The sequence below is a fragment of the Podarcis bocagei genome, assembly GCF_964188305.1.
Source record: "Podarcis bocagei genome assembly, chromosome: 4".
Classification (NCBI taxonomy): domain Eukaryota; kingdom Metazoa; phylum Chordata; class Lepidosauria; order Squamata; family Lacertidae; genus Podarcis; species Podarcis bocagei.
Genome location: NC_138128.1, coordinates 101,697,806 through 101,717,586, shown reverse-complemented (window position 1 = coordinate 101,717,586; position 19,781 = coordinate 101,697,806). Strand labels below are relative to the sequence as shown.

At 44.5% G+C, this 19,781-nt stretch overlaps 1 protein-coding gene across 5 annotated transcripts in view; it reads left to right on the top strand.

The window, feature by feature from the left end:
• LRP6 (LDL receptor related protein 6) overlaps window positions 1-19,781 on the top strand; it is a 104,981-nt gene that overhangs the window by 67,003 nt on the left and 18,197 nt on the right. For all 5 annotated transcript variants that reach the window (XR_014007367.1, XM_081191014.1, XM_081191013.1 and 2 more), the window contains 9 exons: window positions 4,368-4,584; window positions 5,664-5,953; window positions 6,716-6,942; window positions 8,670-8,854; window positions 10,401-10,727; window positions 11,421-11,623; window positions 12,872-13,083; window positions 14,142-14,335; window positions 19,566-19,775. Coding sequence is in view for 4 of the 5 variants with exons in the window: in XM_081191014.1 (XP_081047140.1) it covers window positions 4,368-4,584; window positions 5,664-5,953; window positions 6,716-6,942; window positions 8,670-8,854; window positions 10,401-10,727; window positions 11,421-11,623; window positions 12,872-13,083; window positions 14,142-14,335; window positions 19,566-19,775 (2,065 nt within the window). In the remaining variant the exon portion in view is untranslated. The remainder of the gene's footprint in view (window positions 1-4,367; window positions 4,585-5,663; window positions 5,954-6,715; window positions 6,943-8,669; window positions 8,855-10,400; window positions 10,728-11,420; window positions 11,624-12,871; window positions 13,084-14,141; window positions 14,336-19,565; window positions 19,776-19,781) is intronic.

Sequence of the window (19,781 nt, the reverse complement as noted above, 5' to 3'; positions counted from 1 at the left end):
TTAATAAAGCTACTGCTTCTACTAACAGAACCACATTGGCTCGTAACATACGCAAACATATAGCCTAAAGTAAAAAATAGTGATTCTTAGACTTTACAAAGTCTAGATATTCACATTTCAGTAGTTCAAAACAAGAAGCGTTTTTCCATGTCTAGGTCTTGCCAGCTGTTGTAAGTTGTTGGCCAGCATAGGTTCAGACTAGTGAGCATTAGGAGCTGGTATAGTCATACTCCAGAGCACATTTCTATAGCTTATGAAATAGTAAAATAAATAGTTTCTGATAATCTAAGCATATGAAGACTCCTTTAAAACAGCACAATTCCTTTTTGAACAAGGATGTTTTGGGTTGCACCTGCTGCTTCTGCCTTTGCTCTGGGCCCTAGATGGGATTATGTGAACCTACAGACATCAAGGGTAGGGCCAGCAATGAATTAAAAATTTTTTAAAAAAACAATAACTAGGAGGGGCAAGATAGATATCATTAATGTTCCATTTACTATTTTCCAAGCGTAATTGAAATTTCTCTTTGTAATGCAAGGCATTTTATGTTTCCCCAGCTCCGTAAATCCTAGACTGTGTAGTGAGGAACAGTAGTGTGCAATGATAAGGATCAGGTGTGCCTTGAAAACTGAAGTCATTATGTTTTTGCATCTAACACCATGTGTTCCTCAGAACGCACTCTTAATATTCATCATTAGTTCCCACATTCTCTGCCGAAATATGGACAGTGACTTAATTCCAAAGGATAGAACTTGGACACACCAGAATTCCCAGTGCTGCCTAAACTGTAGCGGACTACTGTGAGGGAAAATCAGAAGCCTCGCCATTGCACCGTGCTGCTTCTGAGTCTTGACTTACTGGGTTAAGGGGAGGGTGAGAGGCAATATTAACTGGGCTGCCTCACTGTTGTAGGAAGAAAGTCTTCACTCACACTGAGCTAATCAAGAAATCAAAGATACAAAATTTTAAGAGTAGAGTGAAGTGTGCCTTTGCCTCCTATTTTAGTCCACCCATCCCCATATCAAGTATTTGGGGAAATTGTCCTGATTTTTAGACTTCCCCCACCCCTTATCTCAGAGACTTGAATTATGATGCACCAAGATTGATCCCACGTTGTACCTACTGTTCTCTGTTCCATCCCCCTCTCTCCACAACCCTTTCCAAAAAAAGAGATGAAAATGGATAGGCCAGAGCAGTTGACTCATTGCCAAACTGAGAGCAGACTGTTACACAGTTTGGTTTGGTAGGGGGCCAGAGCTTCTGCAAGTATTAAGGGAAAAATGCAGACGAAACAGATACTCTAAACCTGCTGACTATTGTAATTCTAGAGCTGGTCAGACTATTTCGAAATGAGCAAATGAGTTTGTATATAGTGTGCATATTAGGTTGTGATTAGGTAGGCATTTCTCCAAATTATTTAAAGTCCCCCTCCCCTGCAGTGGTTATAATCCTAAATCCATTTGCTCTGGTTTGCAGGGGTTTACTGAAATCAGTGGTCTCTTTGACTAGTAATAATCACTCATGGCGGGACCAACAGACCTTGAGATTTTGTTGGATATTTAAAACTTTTGCAGTTGAAGGTGGGGAACAAACCAAGAATGAATTTTATAGATTCAAATATCAAAATTGTCAATATTGAAGTTCAATTGAGACAATCCATATGAACCCCCTCCATCCTCCTGCACAGCAGGAGACTGCAGCTCACACATGTTCCTCCACATCATGGTATATTTAGGCTTTGCTTCAGTTGGAGACAAAGGAGTTAAGCCAAAGGATTCACATAAGGGGTCCTAGGAAGGAGATCCAAGCACAGGGATACAACATGAAAAATAGTAAAGTTATTTAAGGCAGTATTTAGACTTTGGGTGGCTGATAATAATCAGAATTGCAGAAAAAATGGTTGTTGTAATAATAATAATTTGTGGACAAGACAGAACAGATGGGGCATATCATGAAGGGCTGTGGGGGTACTTACACTTGCTTGGAAAGGAACAGGAGGCAAATAAAAAAAATTGAGTATAACTGAATTGTATGGATAATGGGAGAAGAGAATGATTAAGTTCCAATGAGAAATATTACATGGAAAATGATTGTATGCTGTTAGCACATGTATTTCAGAGCAGTTTTACACTTACTTTATGTTACAAACCTGAACTGGAACTTTCAGTTCCTTCTCCTGCTTCTGCTGCAGATGGATAGGACCTGAACCAATGGCTTAAAGGTCAAGAAAGGAGATTCCAAGCAAACATCAGGAAGAACTTTCTGACAGTAAGGGCTGTTTGCCAGTGGCACAGACTCCCTCAGGAGGTGGTGGACTCTCCTTCCTTGGAGATTCTTGCATTGTAGGGGGTTGGGACTAGAATGACTCTCAGGGTCCCTTCCAGCTCTACAGTTCTCTGATTCTAGTTGTAATGGCTAAAACAGGCCATTTCTCCCTTGTGGGGAGCTTAGTCACTCTAGGAAGAAATGTAGTGTGGTGAAGTCACATCTGTTTTCTGTCTTAGTCTGTATTGTTGCTGTGGTTTGAAGGGTTTTAGGAGTGGCCTCAAAATGTGAAATCCAACCACATAGTGGTTAAAATGAGCAGAAACCACTGGAGACACCAGCTGGATGTAGAAGGGTTTCTTGCAGATTGAGAGTTTTTCATTTTTATTGAAAAAGTAACTCTGCCTAGCACATCTCAAACAAAGTTACTGAACATTCATAGCTGAGCCTGTAATATTAATTTACTGAAGTGTATTTATTGTCTTCTTTTCTTCCCAAATATTCTGTGAATGGACAGACATTTTGTCACCCTGGACCCACTCTTTTTAAAAATATTATGGGATAGCACTTCCAATTCAGGTTAACAGCAGATTGCTGCAACCTAGTAACCCAATTAATTGCAAGGTTCTCAGTGGCCCCGAGTAAACCTTAAATTACCTATTGGGGGATATCTATCTGTCTTGTCTGTCTGTCTACCTACCTACCTTCCTATCTATCTATTTCGTATACACATACTCTTCTTTTCGGCTGAAAAGGGGAAGGATTCAAAGTGTCGTACAACAAAAGGGAAAAGGTACAATAAAAGGAAACAGAAGAAGACCAAGCAGCTTAGTAGACAGCTTTTGAAGCTAACTGAGGTGCCAGCCAGTCAAAAGAAGTGTGTGAAAAAACACTGACTGTTTTTAAGTTAATCATTACTTATGCTTACATTTCTTGAGGGTATGGATATATGGTGGTGCAGTTCAGCACTCTGGTGATTTTCAGTGAATTCTGAAACATGCCATGGATTTGTAACTTCTGCAAAGGGCAACCTGTCCAAACACAAAAAAGTGTGTTAGACAGTGTGGAGGGTGGGGTGGGCATTGCTGCCTTTCCCTTGCTAGAGGCATGAATATGTCACCCGTATGACATATTTTTGTTAGCGTTTTCTGTAAAGGTGGTGTGCATGTGTCAGGGAACTGCCATCGGAAGGAAGGGAGGTGGAAGGGCTCACACAGGTTGGGAGAGACTCAGCAGCTGAAGAGGGAACCAGTAGGGGGAGAGGAGCTGAGCTGAGGGAAAGTGAGCAGGAGGGATGGCTCCGAGACACTTCCAGCGAGGGCAGTGGGGAGGTTTCAGGACCTCCCGTAGGGACACCCACTCCTCGCCGGAAACTGTCACGCAGAGAGTCCAGAAGACGTGTTTCCGTTAAGGAGCTTTTATGTTGGAAGCGATTCCGAAAGCAACCACTGTCGGAATCTGCCAGCGACTGAGGCAGCCATGTTTAAGGGGCTCCGTTACAGACAGAGGTTTGCAAACTTGATCAAACTCTGAGGGACTTGGATTTTACGCACAAGCAGCTCATCGTCCCATCACAGCGTGTGTTTAACGTTTATGAGGAATTAAAGCCGAAAGAAGGAATGGCAGAGCATCGTATGTATATTCAGTGGATACTTCTTCTGTAGATGGATACTGTTACAGAAGCCCGGTGCCCGCCCGCCTCTCTGCCAAGCAGTGGCAAGAGCGCATGGGGCCACAGGCTCACACGCACGGTGTGTGTCCCTTTGGAGAATGGAAGACCCAGGGGAGACTGTCATTCTTTAAGAAATATGGTTTATTCACCCATTTACACCTTCAGTCTGCATGGAGGGGGTCCAGATCTTACTAGCTTGGCCAGGCTACCCAAGAATCCCTTTGCAGCTTGTATTTCTCCCTTCATACCACAAATACACAAAATCCCAGCATTTATTAATTTTACCCACATCTATAACAATACTTTGGACTTACATTTAATTTATAATGTTGAGTTGCACAGTTTGAGATTTATTGATCTAAATGGTCTGATAATCATTGCTTTCTAGGTACTATCACTTATATTTGTATGTTTCTTTGTACCTGTGAAGGTCATGAACACAGATGGAACTAGCAGGAGAGTCCTTGTGGAGGATAAGCTTCCTCATATATTTGGTTTCACTTTGTTGGGGGACTATATTTATTGGACAGACTGGCAAAGGCGAAGCATTGAGCGAGTTCATAAGCAGACAGCGGAAAGGGAGATCATCATAGACCAGCTTCCTGACCTCATGGGTCTGAAGGCTGCAAATGTCCACCAGATACTTGGTGAGTATCCTAGAAATCGGAACTGTACACTATTAGGTTAAAGAGGGTGTTTAGTAATCAATTGAGGAACCTTTCTGTGTGTTTAACCATAGAGTGAGAGAGTGGGGACTTACTTCATATTTTTTTAAAAGCAACAAACTCGGTCAAAAAAAGTCCACGTTAACTTTGGTGAAAAGTTCTTTGTACCACCTCAGTATCTAAGATAAGGGACTAGATCTAATAGCAGCTCCAAATGGCAAACTTGATATTTAATTCACCTGGGGATACCCACCCTTTTCTCCATTTTCCAGATAGAGAGTGCACGTTATGTTGTACGACAGCTTTCAGTTTACACTGGGTTAATGCCCCAGGGATAGTGTGCAAAGCAAAAAAAATCATTGGGTTCAATATCAGGTGGGATTGCCAATGTCTCTTTTGCTGGACGCCCACCCCCGTTCCGCTAAATGCATGCAAGTTGCGAGTTACCTGTACAGTTAAGTCCTGGGATTGTTTTTAAACAGCTTCCATAATTTATGCATGAAAGAGAAGGTTCCATAATTAATGCCAAAGAGAAGATACCCACTGCTCTAAGCAGCTGATAAATGAAACTAAAAATGCAACCCTCAGATTATTTATTTATGTATGCAGTTTTTATAGGATTTCCCCTTAAAAATATATGCTCAAATGGGACACAAGATAGCACTAGCACGGGATGACAGTAGTTTGAGCCATCTGCCCCTAGTGGGAATGAGGAGGGGAAATGTTGTTTATTGTCAGTGGCCTGTAAAAAAATGGATTCAGAAAGTATCCTGCCCCCCCCCCCGGTCATCATTTGGCAAGGATAATTACTCCCATATTATCCTCAGCCGCACGGAAAGGCTCCGCTGGTCTGGGAACAGCTGTACGCCATGGCAGCCAGACAGGAAGTGAGTCTGAATTGGTTCAGTCCACTTGCGTGTGTGCGCAGATAACGTGAGTTAACTCTGTATTGCTGCACTTTTGGGAAACTTTGTGAGCACCAACAGTCCTTCAGAATCGTGTTTATATTAGTCTCACATCAGAGAAGAATCCTAAATGGTTTTCCCCTTCTGTCTTCTTAGGTACAAATCCCTGTGCAGAGTCCAATGGGGGTTGTAGCCACCTTTGCCTGTACAGGCCTCAAGGTTTGCGCTGTGCCTGCCCCATAGGCCTGGAGCTTATCAGTGACATGAAGACCTGCATAGTCCCAGAAGCTTTCCTGCTGTTTTCTCGCAGAGCAGATATCAGGCGGATCTCTCTTGAGACGAACAACAACAATGTTGCCATCCCACTCACAGGAGTTAAAGAAGCTTCTGCTCTGGATTTTGATGTAACTGACAATCGCATATATTGGACAGACATTTCATTAAAGGTAATGCAGTCATGCAGTCAACACCCATTGACTTCAGGAAAAATTGAGCAAAGCCGCAACATTTTACTAGGTACTTGGAAGAGAGTTTTATCCCGTTGAAAGTTTTGAGAACCAGCCCAAATGTCTGCTGCTTAAGGGGAGTAAAGACACTGAGCATATTGGATGCACCCACTCTTCTGTCCCTTTGGAGTAGGGCAGCCCCATGCAAGACCAGCCAAATACATTTTGGCACCTGAGGCAAACCACGAAACAGTGTCCCCCTCCCCGCCAGGGAAGAAGGGGGGAGTGAACAAGGGGGACTAAAGGTCAGGGTCAGGATCAGCTGCCCCATGGATCCTGCCACCTGAGATGGTTGCCTCACCTCTTGGGTGGAGCACAGATACTTCCTCTGTTTGTCGATACAGTGACATTGCAAGCAAGGGAGTATAGATGTACCAGGGTTCCTTGATACAGTCCATATTACAGCTGGTAGCTGTGGGGAATCCTAGAAATCTTTTCTGGCAAGACAAAGGGGGAGTGGAGGATGCCAGGAACGTTTACAAGGAGGATATGTCCCCTAGAAGCTGCTTGAGAAAACTTAACCCAGTGGCACCTGGGAGAACCTGTGCACTAAATGCTGTGTGAATCAGATGGGGGGGGGGAGACTTGACTAAGAAGAGCAACATTGCACAGGACCACACTGGAGCTCTAAATAAATGTACTAAAGGAGTGTGCTGTTTACTAGCTTGCCTTCCCTCTCTCTTCTGCTACTTCCCATTGCAGACCATCAGCAGAGCATTCATGAATGGTAGTGCCTTGGAGCATGTAGTGGAGTTTGGCTTGGATTACCCGGAAGGCATGGCTGTGGATTGGCTTGGAAAGAACCTGTATTGGGCCGATACTGGAACAAATCGTATTGAAGTGTCAAAGTTAGATGGGCAGCATCGCCAGGTTCTAGTGTGGAAGGATTTGGATAGTCCTCGGGCATTAGCACTGGATCCTGCTGAAGGGTGAGGTGCTTGCTTAATTTTCTGTGTTAAGCTGTTAAACCAGATGCTGACTCAATTTCAGCAAGGTTTGAGGAAATGCTGACTGTGTTATGAGAATGATCATTTAGCCAGTGATTTCAAACCTTGCTACCTTTCTGTTCTTCACATGCGTGCTGATGAATCTCTGTATGTCAGTCACAAACCCCTTACATGCTGCAGTGTTCTTGGTTATTTCCTACAGTGCATTCTCAGTCCACATGTGGTGCAAGCCAGGCCGGCTGGGTCTCATCCTAGCCCTGGATGAGTTGAGAGTATATCCTGTTACATTGATCATGGCACGAAAATATTAATTGTGGTAGACAAAAAGGAAATCTTCTTTACTTGTTGAATAACCCCTGGTAAACCCTAACTCATCAAAAACAAGGTTTGCCCATGCCAATGATTTTCAAACATGTAATGCCAAGGAATAATTAGAATAAAATAGGCAGTATAAGGGTATGATAATGTGATCCATAGATAGGATCATATGTTGTTACACCAGAGGTAATGGACTTTACTGTACTACAGTTGCCATCACCCCTTCGTCTCTCACCATTGGCTGTGTTTGGAGGGAGTTGGAGTCCAACAATGTCTGGAGGGTCACAGGTTAGTCATCATCACTGTCCTCCTTACAACCCCATGCCATGACAGAAACAGTCTAGATCCAAAGCTACAGATTACTTGGCAACTAACAAGCTGTAATAGCTTATTAAATCTTCAGTTTATTTTGCAGTATAAAAAGATTTTGAATTTCCCCTATACAGTGGTACCTCAGGTTACATACACTTAAGGTTACATACTCCGCTAACCCAGAAATAGTGCTTCAGGTTAAGAACTTTGCTTCAGGTTGAGAACAGAAATCGTGCTCCAGTGGTGCAGCAGCAGCAGGAGGCCCCATTAGCTAAAGTGGTGCTTCAGGTTAAGAACAGTTTCAGGTTAAGTACAGACCTCCGGAACGAATTAAGTACTTAACCCGAGGTACCACTACATTTTTCAGGCAAAACCATTAAAAGATGAGTGCCAATAAAAACAATGTATCTTACTTAATATAATAACCAGGGCTTTTTTTCAGCCGGAACTCACTAGAACTCAGTTCTGGCCCCTCTCAGGTGGGCTCCATTGCCATTATAAGAGAACAAGGGAAGCGTTCACAGTGAGTTCCAGCACCTATTTTTCTAGAAAAATAGTACTGATAACAACTAAAACAACCAATAAAAATACAATTAAAATCACCCAGCATCCAGCATAGTGGATTATAATTACCACAACAAACAGAAAAATCATTAGGTGGTCTACCAAGACTCTCAGCAATTTTCAAGTGGTCTGTGGGGAAAATGCTTGAGAACCACTTGCTCTGGTCCGTTGCCTGCTGCCCTCCATGATCTTACTGTATAGTCCACTTTTCCTCTAAGACACTCAGACCGATGTACATATATTCCTTCTTTATCGTCCACAGCAGCCCTGTAAGGTAAGTTAGGCTGAGAGTCATTAGTTACCCAAAGCTACCCATTGTTTGCAATGGCTGGGTGAATATTTAAGGCTAGGGATCTATTATACACAGTACAGTGAAACTATTTACCTCTCAAAAGAAATGAAAGTTATGTTGTGTGCTAAAACAAATGTTTAAGCATTATAGTTCTGATATATTTCTATGTTTTGTCTTTGGTTCTGTATGAGATGAATATGGAATATTTGATCTATATTTTCAGATTCATGTACTGGACAGAATGGGGTGGAAAGCCCAAAATTGACAGAGCTGCCATGGATGGTAGTGAACGTACAACATTGGTGCCAAATGTGGGACGGGCTAATGGGCTGACAATTGATTATGCTAAAAGAAGATTGTACTGGACTGATTTGGATACCAACCTAATTGAGTCTTCAAATATGCTAGGTACATTTTTCCTGGTTTAGCTAGGATTCTTGAAGTCAGCTGAAGTGGGGATCAGGGTATTTAAAATACTGCCTGCTCCAGTAAACCCAACTGCTAAGGTCTCCAGTGAAATCTGGCTGGCCGGCTAGCTGGCTGTCTCTTTCCCCTTCTTCCAATCTACTGTATCTGATCCATTTCTCTTGATGTTTCATTGCCTTGTGAAGACTGTCATTCTCCAGTGTGCTCTCATGGTTAGTTATTTCAGTCCCTGTTTTGTGATTGACTGGTTCTGATACTAATTTAGTGCCTTTGTTTTCTGCTGACCCATATTTTGTTTTCTTACTTAGTGTTTAATGGTATGCAGTGTTTTGAACTGTGGTGCTTTTGAGAGACAGAAAAGGGGATATGCACATTTATTGTAAAATGAAAACACAAAAAGTGCTCCCAGCTACAAAATGTACAGTCTCCAGATTAGAGTTGAAGTCTGAATGCCATGAACCAACCAGTTATTCATTAGTATTATATAGACATAAATTACTGTCCTATGAAAAAAGATTTATGAATATATTGTCAGAATTACTTTGTTCTGGTGTGACGAAAAGGTTTTCCCATAAATTTCTCCATTCATTCTCCATTCATTCATTCATTTGCAAAGTTTCACTTACCGTATTTTTCGCTCTATAGGATGCACTTTTCCCCCTCCAAAAATTGAGGGAAAATGTGTGTGCGTTCTATGGAGCGAATGCAGGCTCCTTGGCTTCAGCAATAGCAACGCTAAGCCTCCAAAGTGCAGAGGAAGCGCTCCCTCCGCGCTCCAGAGGCTTCGCGTTGCTTTCGCTGAAGCCTGGAGAGCTAGAGGGGTCAGTGCGCACCAACCCCTCTCGCTCTCCAGGCTTCAGGGATAGCCGCCTGAAGCCTCCCAAGCGCGGCGCAAGTTCCCGCTGCGTTCTGGAGGCTTCTGGTTCCTTTCGCTGAAGCCAGGAGAGTCTGCACTTGGAAGGCTTCAGGGATAGCCGCGTGCAGCCCCTCCAGCAGGAAGAGGCTGCATGGGGCTATGGCTCCTTTAGCCCCACGCAGCCTCTCCCGGCAGGGAGAGATTGCATGGGGCTAAAGAGGAAGCCAAGACAGCACCGGAAGGGAGAGGTTGCGTGCAGCCTGTACGCTGCTCTTTGGGGCTGGGGGGAGATAAGATTTTTTTTCTTGACCCCCCCCCCTTAAAAACTAGGTGACCCTATGGTCCGGTGCGCCCTATGGAGCGAAAAATACGGTAGTACTTGTTTATCAAAAGGAGGTGGCATTCATTATTCTCCTTCTTCCCATTTGTCCTTGCAGCAACCCTGTGAGGTAGGTTAGTGATTGGATCAAGGTTACGCAGGTTTGAAAGTGAGTGCAAATTGAAACTGAGCTCCCAACTTGTAGTCCTACTAGCTAATCACTGCACCACACTGGCTCTCATGTTCATTATATCTATGAGTTACTGTAGATGCATTTGATTCCAACTGTCCTTCTGAGTGTGGGAGAGGTGGGGAAATCTTGACATCAGTATATATTTTTCTTTCTAAAACAGGTCTTGACCGTGATGTTATAGCAGATGACTTGCCTCATCCATTTGGTCTGACTCAGTACCAGGATTACATCTATTGGACAGACTGGAGCCGGCGAAGCATTGAACGTGCCAACAAGACCAGTGGCCAAAACAGAACTGTCATCCAAAACCACTTGGATTATGTGATGGATATCCTAGTATTCCATTCATCTCGTCAAGCGGGCTGGAACGAATGTGCCTCCAGTAATGGGCATTGTTCCCACCTCTGCTTGGCAGTGCCTGTTGGTGGTTTTGTCTGCGGATGTCCAGCTCACTATTCCTTGAATTCTGACAACAGAACATGTAGTGGTAAGCCATAAACACAGTTAGGTGGTGCAGAGGGCAAAGGGCTATGTTTTCGTGGTTCGTCTCAAATATTACAGTAATGTTTGAAATTCAAACCAAAATGAGCTATAGCTGTAGTGGATGGAGCAGGAATATGCCAAATACTGAGCCAGTTCCACTTGTAACATAGGTTTGTTGATATAGCTTGAATCATGCAAGATTTGAATATAGGTTGCATGTGTTTTTTATTCATGGCTGAAAAACTCGGTAATTTTCTATTTGGTTGTTTCCCTAAATGCTCAAAACACATTGTATGAATTAGTTCTCTAATCCTAACACTAATCATAGGCCACTAGTAATATACCTATATTTCAGATTGCAGAACTCAGGGAGCCTAGAGCCTTGTTGGAGGCTATCCAGCAAGTTCATGACTGACAACATGCTTGAATTCAAGATTTGAGCTTAATTCTTAATACTAAAGCCATAATGGAGACTATTAAGATATCCAGAGCAAAATAGATTTTAAAAATTGTGTGTGAAAAACAATTTGTATGTCACACACCCCTCACTGTTTAGTTAGTTTTGTTTTGTTTTTGCCAATTAATTAAAGATAGCAGCCCTAATTTGCTAAGTGGCATAAACATGTTTTTGTTAAATGAATAGTTTAATAATTGTTTTTGAAAATGACCGGTTGGCTTTTTTGTATTTATGTTTAAGCCCCTACCAGTTTCCTGCTCTTCAGTCAGAAGAATGCAATAAATCGCATGGTGATAGATGAGCAGCAGAGTCCAGACATTATCCTTCCAATCCACAGCCTCAGGAACATCCGAGCCATTGACTATGACCCTGTAGACAAGCACCTGTACTGGATTGACTCTCGGCAAAACATTATCAGGAGGTCACAGGAGGATGGCAGTCAGGTATCTTAAGTGTGGGTTCTTTGGGTTTCCAAAGGGGGGGGGGGAGGAATAGGGATCTTTAAAATGGTATTCATGTTCTAAATATTTTATAAATGAATTTTGTATACTAAAATCTACTGAGTACATGTTTGCTAGTGGAATATGGTCATAGATGGAGAACAGATGTAAATAGTAGGAATACCTCAATTTTGAGGAGGAGATCATATTATTTTTCAAACCTACCTATCTCTTAGTTTTATGAGTCTTTGGCGAATTAGCTAAAATTAGCACAAATGCTGTAGATTTGTGAAGAGACATCCCACAAAACTAGTAAAATACAACATTTGAGAGACCTTGCTTTAGAAGTAGAACCACAGTATATGTTATATTTTTTTCTGTCCCTATTAAAATGGGCACGAGAAGTCAAGCTGATGTTTAAATATTCTGAATATATGTACTAAACTTCCTTCTGATACCTGAATATTAATACTATTACCTGAATAGATTGTGTGTTACAAACAGTGCCAACCTGGTGAATTAAATATCAAAGACTACATTTATCTGGACAGTTATTTTACTTCCTTGTTCACTTAATGAAATGAAATGAAATGAAATGAAATGAAATGAAATGAAAGACAACAGCAGGGGTGCATTCAAATGCTTCAACACGCACTAAATTGGGGGACATTTCCTGTTATATTCAAAAATGAACTCATGCATGGATAGATACATGGCACCAACTGTGGGAACCACATACAGCTGACACAGCAATCTCTCTCTATTGGAATTACAGTAGAAGCATGAAAATGAGAAGTGCTGCACTTTTCATGGATTATTGAATCTTGCTTGCTTGCTTGCTTGCTTGCTTTCTAAACCGCCCTATACCCGAAGGTCTCAGGGCAGTACTTATATTTGATATAAGTTTATGTGACTTTTTGTATTGTATCAGATTGTTAATGTTTGAGGTTTTATTATGCTTTTAAATGTGTTGGAAGCCACCCTGAATGGCTGGGGCAACCCATCCAAATGGGTGGGAGAGAGAGAGAGGGGGGGGGGGAAGAAAGAAAGAAAGAAAGAAAGAAAGAAAGAAAGAAAGAACATTATTGTTATATTCTGTTTCAACGCTTGGCTGTAACTTAAGCCAAGGAACTTTGAGGCTCTGAATTATTGTAAAGCCATTGCTTTCATATAGTAATTCTGCATTGTGTGGCTAATTCTCTTCTGGTTGCTTCCTTGGATCAGTCTTCAATCTTTTTCTTCCCACCCCAGAGCTTTACGGTTGTGATGAGTCCAGTTCCAAATCAGAACCTAGACATACAACCCTATGATCTGAGTATTGACATCTACAGTCGTTACGTTTATTGGACTTGTGAAGCCACAAATGTAATCAATGTTACACGCCTGGATGGAAGGCTGATGGGGGTGGTGCTGAAAGGAGATCAGGATAGGCCCAGGGCCATTGTTGTGAACCCAGAAAAAGGGTAGGTAGAATGTTGTATGGAATATACATGCTTAAAACTCAGCAATTAAAGCGCCAGGTTCTCTTTTTCATCAGCTCACCTTTTTGAAATAGAAGGTGCTTCTGTGACAGAGTAACTAGGTAATGGAAGAACGGTTGACAGCAGAGTGGAATGACATGTTGGGTGGACTTAGAGACTGGTAGAGGGATGGCAGTGGGGAGTGTGGCTGTGTAAGAGAGAGAAAAACGGGGTGGGGGAAAAATGAGAGAGATTGCTATAGTTGAATAGTTAGGGTATAGCTGTTATGAAATTTGACATTGATCATTATTGGATCAGGGAAGTACAACTTTAAAATATATATACCGTATTTTTCGCCCTATAGGACGCACTTTTTCCCCTCCAAAAATGAAGGGGAAATGTGTGTGTGTCCTATGGGGCGAATGCAGGCTTTCGCTGAAGCCTGGAGAGCCCCACCGCCAGCCCCGCAAGCTCGGGGGACAGCGGGGAGCGCGCCATCCCACTGTCTCCCGACCTGGTTTGGAGGTTGGCGGAGGGCAGTGGCGTAGCGTGGGGGGTGCAGGGGGGCCGGCCGCACCGGGCGCAACATCTGGGGGTTAGGGTTAGGGGGCGCAAATCCACGGGTTAGGGGCGCAAATTACTTGCCTTGCCCCGGGTGCTGACAACCCACGCTACGCCACTGGCGGAGGGCTTCCCCCTCCCCCAGACCCGCAAGCTCCCAGAGCGACGCCAAAGCTGCGTGCAGCTTCGGCATCGCTCTGGGTCCTGTTCTGGGGTCGGGGGAAGCTCGGGCTTGCGGAGAGCTTCCTGTTCTGGGGGCTGGGGTCGGGGGAAGCTCGGGCTTCCCCCGCTCCAGCCTCGCGCCTGGGGGGGGGGAAAATAATTTTTCCCCCATTTATTCCCCCCCCCCCAAATCTAGGTGTGTCCTATGGGCCGGTGCGTCCTATAGGGCGCAAAATACGGTAATATCAACATCTTAGATATTATGCTCCATAAATAAATATATGGGGAAGGACAGCTTTTAAGAAAAGGACCTAAATGATCTAACTCTGTTTTTATAGGTACATGTATTTCACCAATCACCAGGAGAGGTCTCCTCCTAAAATAGAAAGGGCTGCATTAGATGGAACTGAACGCGAGGTCTTATTTTCCAGTGGACTGAGCAAGCCTGTAGCCTTGGCAATTGACAACCAGTTGGGGAAGTTATTCTGGGCAGATTTTGACCTCCGGAAAATTGAGAGCAGTGACCTTTCAGGTAGAGTAAAACAACAACTTCCTTTTACCAATTTTAATCAGTGTTGTATTTCATAAACTGGTAGGAAGGAATGGGTATTCTCTCTTGCTCCATTGCTGGTTTCCCCTTTCCTCTTTATATTTTCATTGTAGTGAATTTGCAGAAATTTCTGTGAGGCAAGAGCAGACTACGCTCAGTTTAAATATACAGTCATACCTCGGGTTAAACATGCTTCAGGTTGAGCATTTTCTGGTTATGCTCCGACCAGGAAGTAACGGAGCATGTTGCTTCCGGGTTTTGTCGCATGCACAGACACTCAAAATGACGTCACACAAATGCGCGGAAGCGGTGAATCGCGACCTGCAGGCAAGGGTTGTGTAAACGTCAGAATGCGAACGGGGCTCTGGAACAGATCCCATTCGCATCCAGAGGTACCACTGTACTAAAAAGATTGCTAGTGTGCCCACTGAGCATTTTCTTGCTCTAAGCTCTATGGAATTGGGTGATAACCAGCTATGTAAAGCAGCTTATCAATATGTTTTAGACTATTGTTATTTTCCAGGACTGAGCTCTGCATTAATCTTGAGAGTGTCAACTAAGGGATGGATTGGATCTTCTGGCTAGAATCCAGAACGGACCTACAACTAATTGGAAACACCAAATTTTTTCCTTGGTATCCACTCCTGAAAACAGTATTTTAGAGTTCATTATCTGACCAAACTCTCACTGTTTTCCTTAGGAAGTGCTTATATTGAGCTGCATTTCCAAGTGATGCCCATTGCAGTCTTGGATGGCTGCTAAATATACAAGGTCTTCTCCACAGACAGAGCGTGTATTTGTAGTCAACTTCAGGTCAACACTCATTATCTGTTAGCCTGTCCCCTAGGGCTGGGCAATATTTGGTTTTCAGCATCGCAATATACCACCAGCTAAACATCATGATTTTTCAGTATATCATGATGTCTGATAGCATGCTTCAACTCATACATACCAACTCCATGGGTCTGAGGACAGTTCAGTGCCCCAAAGTATGCTGGGATGGGGCTGAGTGCCCCCCCCCCCATGTTGAGGGGCAGGCTCCAGCTGGGCCTCCCCTGGGCCTCACAGCCTCCTCCCAACATGTGTAATGTTACATGTGTGTGACGTCATGTGCATGCAGTGAGCCCCCCCCCCAATGTCGCGTGGAACTCTGCGCCTCTATGCAATTTTGTGGCCATTTTTACAATTTAAGTAAGTACCGTATTTTTCGTCCTATAAGGCGCACCGGCCCATAGGATGCACCTCATTTTTTGGGGGGGAAATGAATTTTAAAAAATTATTCCCCCCCCCAGCCCTGGCTGCCGCCCCAAGCCTTGCGCTCACCTGCCCGAAGCAGGGGAAGCCCTCCGGAGGGCTCCCCGTGCTTTGGGGCGACAGGCTGCCGCCCCAAGCCTCGCGCACCCGGCGGGACCTCCTGCCGGGCGCGCAAGGCTTGCAGACACTTGCCCAAAGCACGGGGAGCCCTCCGAAGGGCTCCCCGTGCTTCGGGCGACAGGCTGCCGCCCCAAGCCTCGCGCACCCAGTGGGACCTCCTGCCGGGCGCGCGAGGCTTGCAGACACCCGCCCGAAGCAGGGCGAGCCCTCCGGAGGGCTCCCCGTGCTTCGGGTAACAGGCTGCCGCCCCAAGCCTCGCGCACCCGGCGGGACCTCCTGCCGGGCGCGCAAGGCTTGCGGACACTCGCGGGGGCTGCAGGCTGCTGCCCGCAAGCGTTGGGAGCCCGCGGGTACTCCCACCGGGCTTGCAAGGCTTGCGGATAGCTTCCTGAAGCCTGGAGAGCGAGAGGGGTCGGTGCGCACCTATGCCTCTCGCTCTCCAGGCTTCAGCGAAAGCCTGCATTCGCCCCATAGGACGCACTCAAGATTTCCCCTTCATTTTTGGAGGGGGAAAAGTGCGTCCTATGGGGTGAAAAATACGGTAGTTGATTTAATAAAAATATTAAATAAACTTCCATATAATATCTTTAATATATTTTCAACTAAATTAAGAGTAGTTCAAGTTGCATCTGTTTCCGTACTCAGAGGTCTAAGTGGAATAAGCCCCATTGAATTCAGCAGGGCTTGCTTGTGAGTAGAGACACATTTTCTTGCACTGCTTACTGACAAACACTCTCCCCATCATTCTCACCTCATGTCACATAGTACCCAACCTCCTATTTCAGCATAAGGCCGTTAGTTAAATCTTCCTCTTCCATTTCCCCCTGCCACAGAAGGACCCCCCCCAAAAAAAAAACCCATCTCAAAGGGAGGGAGGGCAAGCAAGCAAAGAGATAGTAAAGGTAAAGGGACCCCTGACCATTAGGTCCAGTCGTGACCGACTCTGGGGTTGCGGCACTCATCTCGCTTTATTGGCCGAGGGAGCCGGCATACAGCTTCCGGGTCATGTGGCCAGCATGACTAAGCTGCTTCTGGCGAACCAGAGCAGCGCACAGAAACGCCGTTTACCTTCCCGCTGGAGCGGTACCTATTTATCTACTTGCACTTTGACGTGCTTTCAAACTGCTAGGTTGGCAGGAGAAGGGACCAAACAACGGGAGCTCACCGGGATTCAAACCACCAACCTTCTGATCGGCAAGTCCTAGGCTCTGTGGTTTAACCCACAGCGCTACCCGTGTCCCTTCAAGCAAAGAGATAGCCTCCTTTAAATAAAATTTTAAAACCTTCATTTTTAATATGAAGGGTAGCTATTTATTGGGAACCAACAACGTAAACACCACCAGAAAATCAAAATCAAAATACTCCCCCCTCATGGGTGTGGATCTTTGATTGTCTAGCCGTGGCGGGTTCCTCCTGGATTGTTAGCAGGCTCTGCACAATTAGCTAAGTGCTGAAGAGTTTTGGGGGTGAGAGCAGGCAGTTCAGCTTAAAGCGTTTGTGCTGGTTTGTGTAAGTTTACAGATGAGGGCTTATTGTCATCACGAGAGGAGGGAGGAGCAGGGAGAGATGGTGCCTGCTCTCAAGAAAAGTTCAGCTGAGCTGTCCCCTGGGATGCTGTCAGTCTCCATCTTTTGTTCATATTTCACTCAAGTGTTTCAACCAGGCAATATGCCTTATCATGATGTCATTTCAACATCAGTATTCAGCGGTATAGCAATTTATACAGACCCAAGAGATGGCCTTCTGAAACTTCCATTTGCACAAGCAAGCAAGTACACCCCCACAAAAATGGTCCCGATTGTCTCTTTTGAGAGACAATAATAGCTTTGTGACATGCAAAGTGGCCCCCTATGCACTAGCTGTCAAAAAAATAAAAACAAGGAAAAGGAATTAAATAAAATCACTATAAATTGTTGTGGTGATTGGGAGGTTCAATATGAAATCAAGCTGGATTTGCGTTTGTTGGTGTCTTTGGTAACTTTTCTCTCTTACATCATGAGTGTTGTCATGGGTGTATGATCTGCATTATTTCATTAATACTGTTACTACAAATTTGTCAAGGCCGTGGGCAACAATCGTATGAGCATAAAAATATAATTTCTCTAAGATGTAGTCTTTAAAAGTTGTTGTTTTTATTATGCTGATATAGTTCAGTTTTAATTGATGAAAGCCACTGTGATGGACAGCAGAACCAGACCAGAGCCTGACGATGCAGTCCCCCTGAAATTCCACCAGAGGGCTGGCGCCTCTCTCTGATTGGCTACAGAGTCGGCTAGACACAGAAGGGGGAGGAGCAGCACTCTGGGAGGGAGAATAAAAGGAGCCGTTTCTGAGGGAGAGAGATAGATAGGGCTGGATTTGAGAAGAGATAGGGCTGGATTTCAGAGGAGAGCTAGGGAGTAGGATAGGATTTGACTGAGGGAGACCTGGTTCTGAGTTGAGTTAAGCATCCGCCCTGAGGAGACCATCTGGAGCAAGAGGACACTCTCCGGAGTGTTCTGGGAGGTGGAACCTGAGGGAATTGAGGCTCCCTGGGTCTCCGTCCAGCCAGGAGGGGAGAGTTCTTCCGGGTCCAGAAGACTCCCAGGAAAAGGGGGGGAGGGGACCCCCTGGGTCTGCTAGACCATTGGGAATACCTCAGGTTGTGAAGAGAGGGGAAAGTGAGGGAAAGTGCCCCTCACTCGTCAGCTAAGGTCTTAACCTAGGAGGGAAGCTGTGCTGCTTTAAAATTATTTAACTGCCAAAACTAAGTAACAGAAGCTAAAGTTTAAGAAGAGCTATACCCATAGAATTGTGTTTAAGCCTGTGTCATCTTTTTACCTCGTTTTAGTAATAAGTTAACTTCTACTTGAAAGAACACATTTCCTGACCTGTTTGGTTTCACAATCTTCTTTTTTAATAAAACTTTTCTTGTTTGCTTGATCAGCTGCTGCCTGAGACTCTAAATCATTAAGTTTTCCCTCACACAAGTCCCCCACATGATAGCCTGTGGTAAATTGAACAACTTCATGTAATTGGCATGCAGTGAGGTGTGTTGCTCTATATTTAATTACAGTGGTACCTCGGGTTAAGAACTTTGCTTCAGGATGAGAACAGAAATTGTGCAGCAATGGTGTGGCAGCAGCAGGAGGCCCCATTAGCTAAAGTGGTGCTTCAGGTTAAGAACAGTTCCAGGTTAAGTACGGACCTCCGGAACAAATTAAGTTCTTAACCCGAGGTACCACTGTATTAATTGGTGATAAGTGGTAGGATCTGCTACATATTAGTTATGTAATTCAACATGTATATTAGAAAGACAGGTTTTACACACCCAGACCCACCCACCCCCTGTCCTGGATCAGACAAACCGTTCGCCTGGTACAGCATTCTGTTTCCCACAGTGGCCCACCAGAAATCTGTACGGTTGAGGGCAACAGCTGTCTCCCACTGCTGAAACCTGGCACAGTGTCTTGTAATCTAGACTTTGCATATAGCATACAGGGGGTGTTGAGGGCTGTTGTTCCGCCTTCTGGCTGTTGGCCACTGGGGTGCCTCAGGATGCGTCTTTTCCTCTTGTTTGTCTGAGGGAGGCTGTGAGGAATCCTGAACAGGTATGGAGATTGCTTGCTTCCTTGCAGCCCAAAACTAATGTAATCCAGATATTAAGATGGGAAATTTGCTCATCTGGATAGAGACTTGTAATCCGTTTTGGACGGGGTGATTTCATGAGGTGACGTTCCCCTTGGAAGACCAACCAAACACGTGCGTGGGGGCAGTGATTAGTGCATTATTGGTGCATTATTTCTCATTGAATCCTTGCTGCCACATTTTTCAACTATATTTCTTCTCCACTCCATAGGAGCCAATCGGATAGTCTTAGAAGATACCAACATACTACAACCAGTAGGGCTGACTGTGTTTGAAAACTGGCTGTACTGGATTGACAGACATCAACAGATGATTGAAAAGATTGACACAACACTTCGAGAGGGACGTATGAAAGTTCAGGCTCGTATTACCCAGCTCAGCGATATTCATGCTGTTAAGGAACTCAACATACAGGAGTACAGTAAGT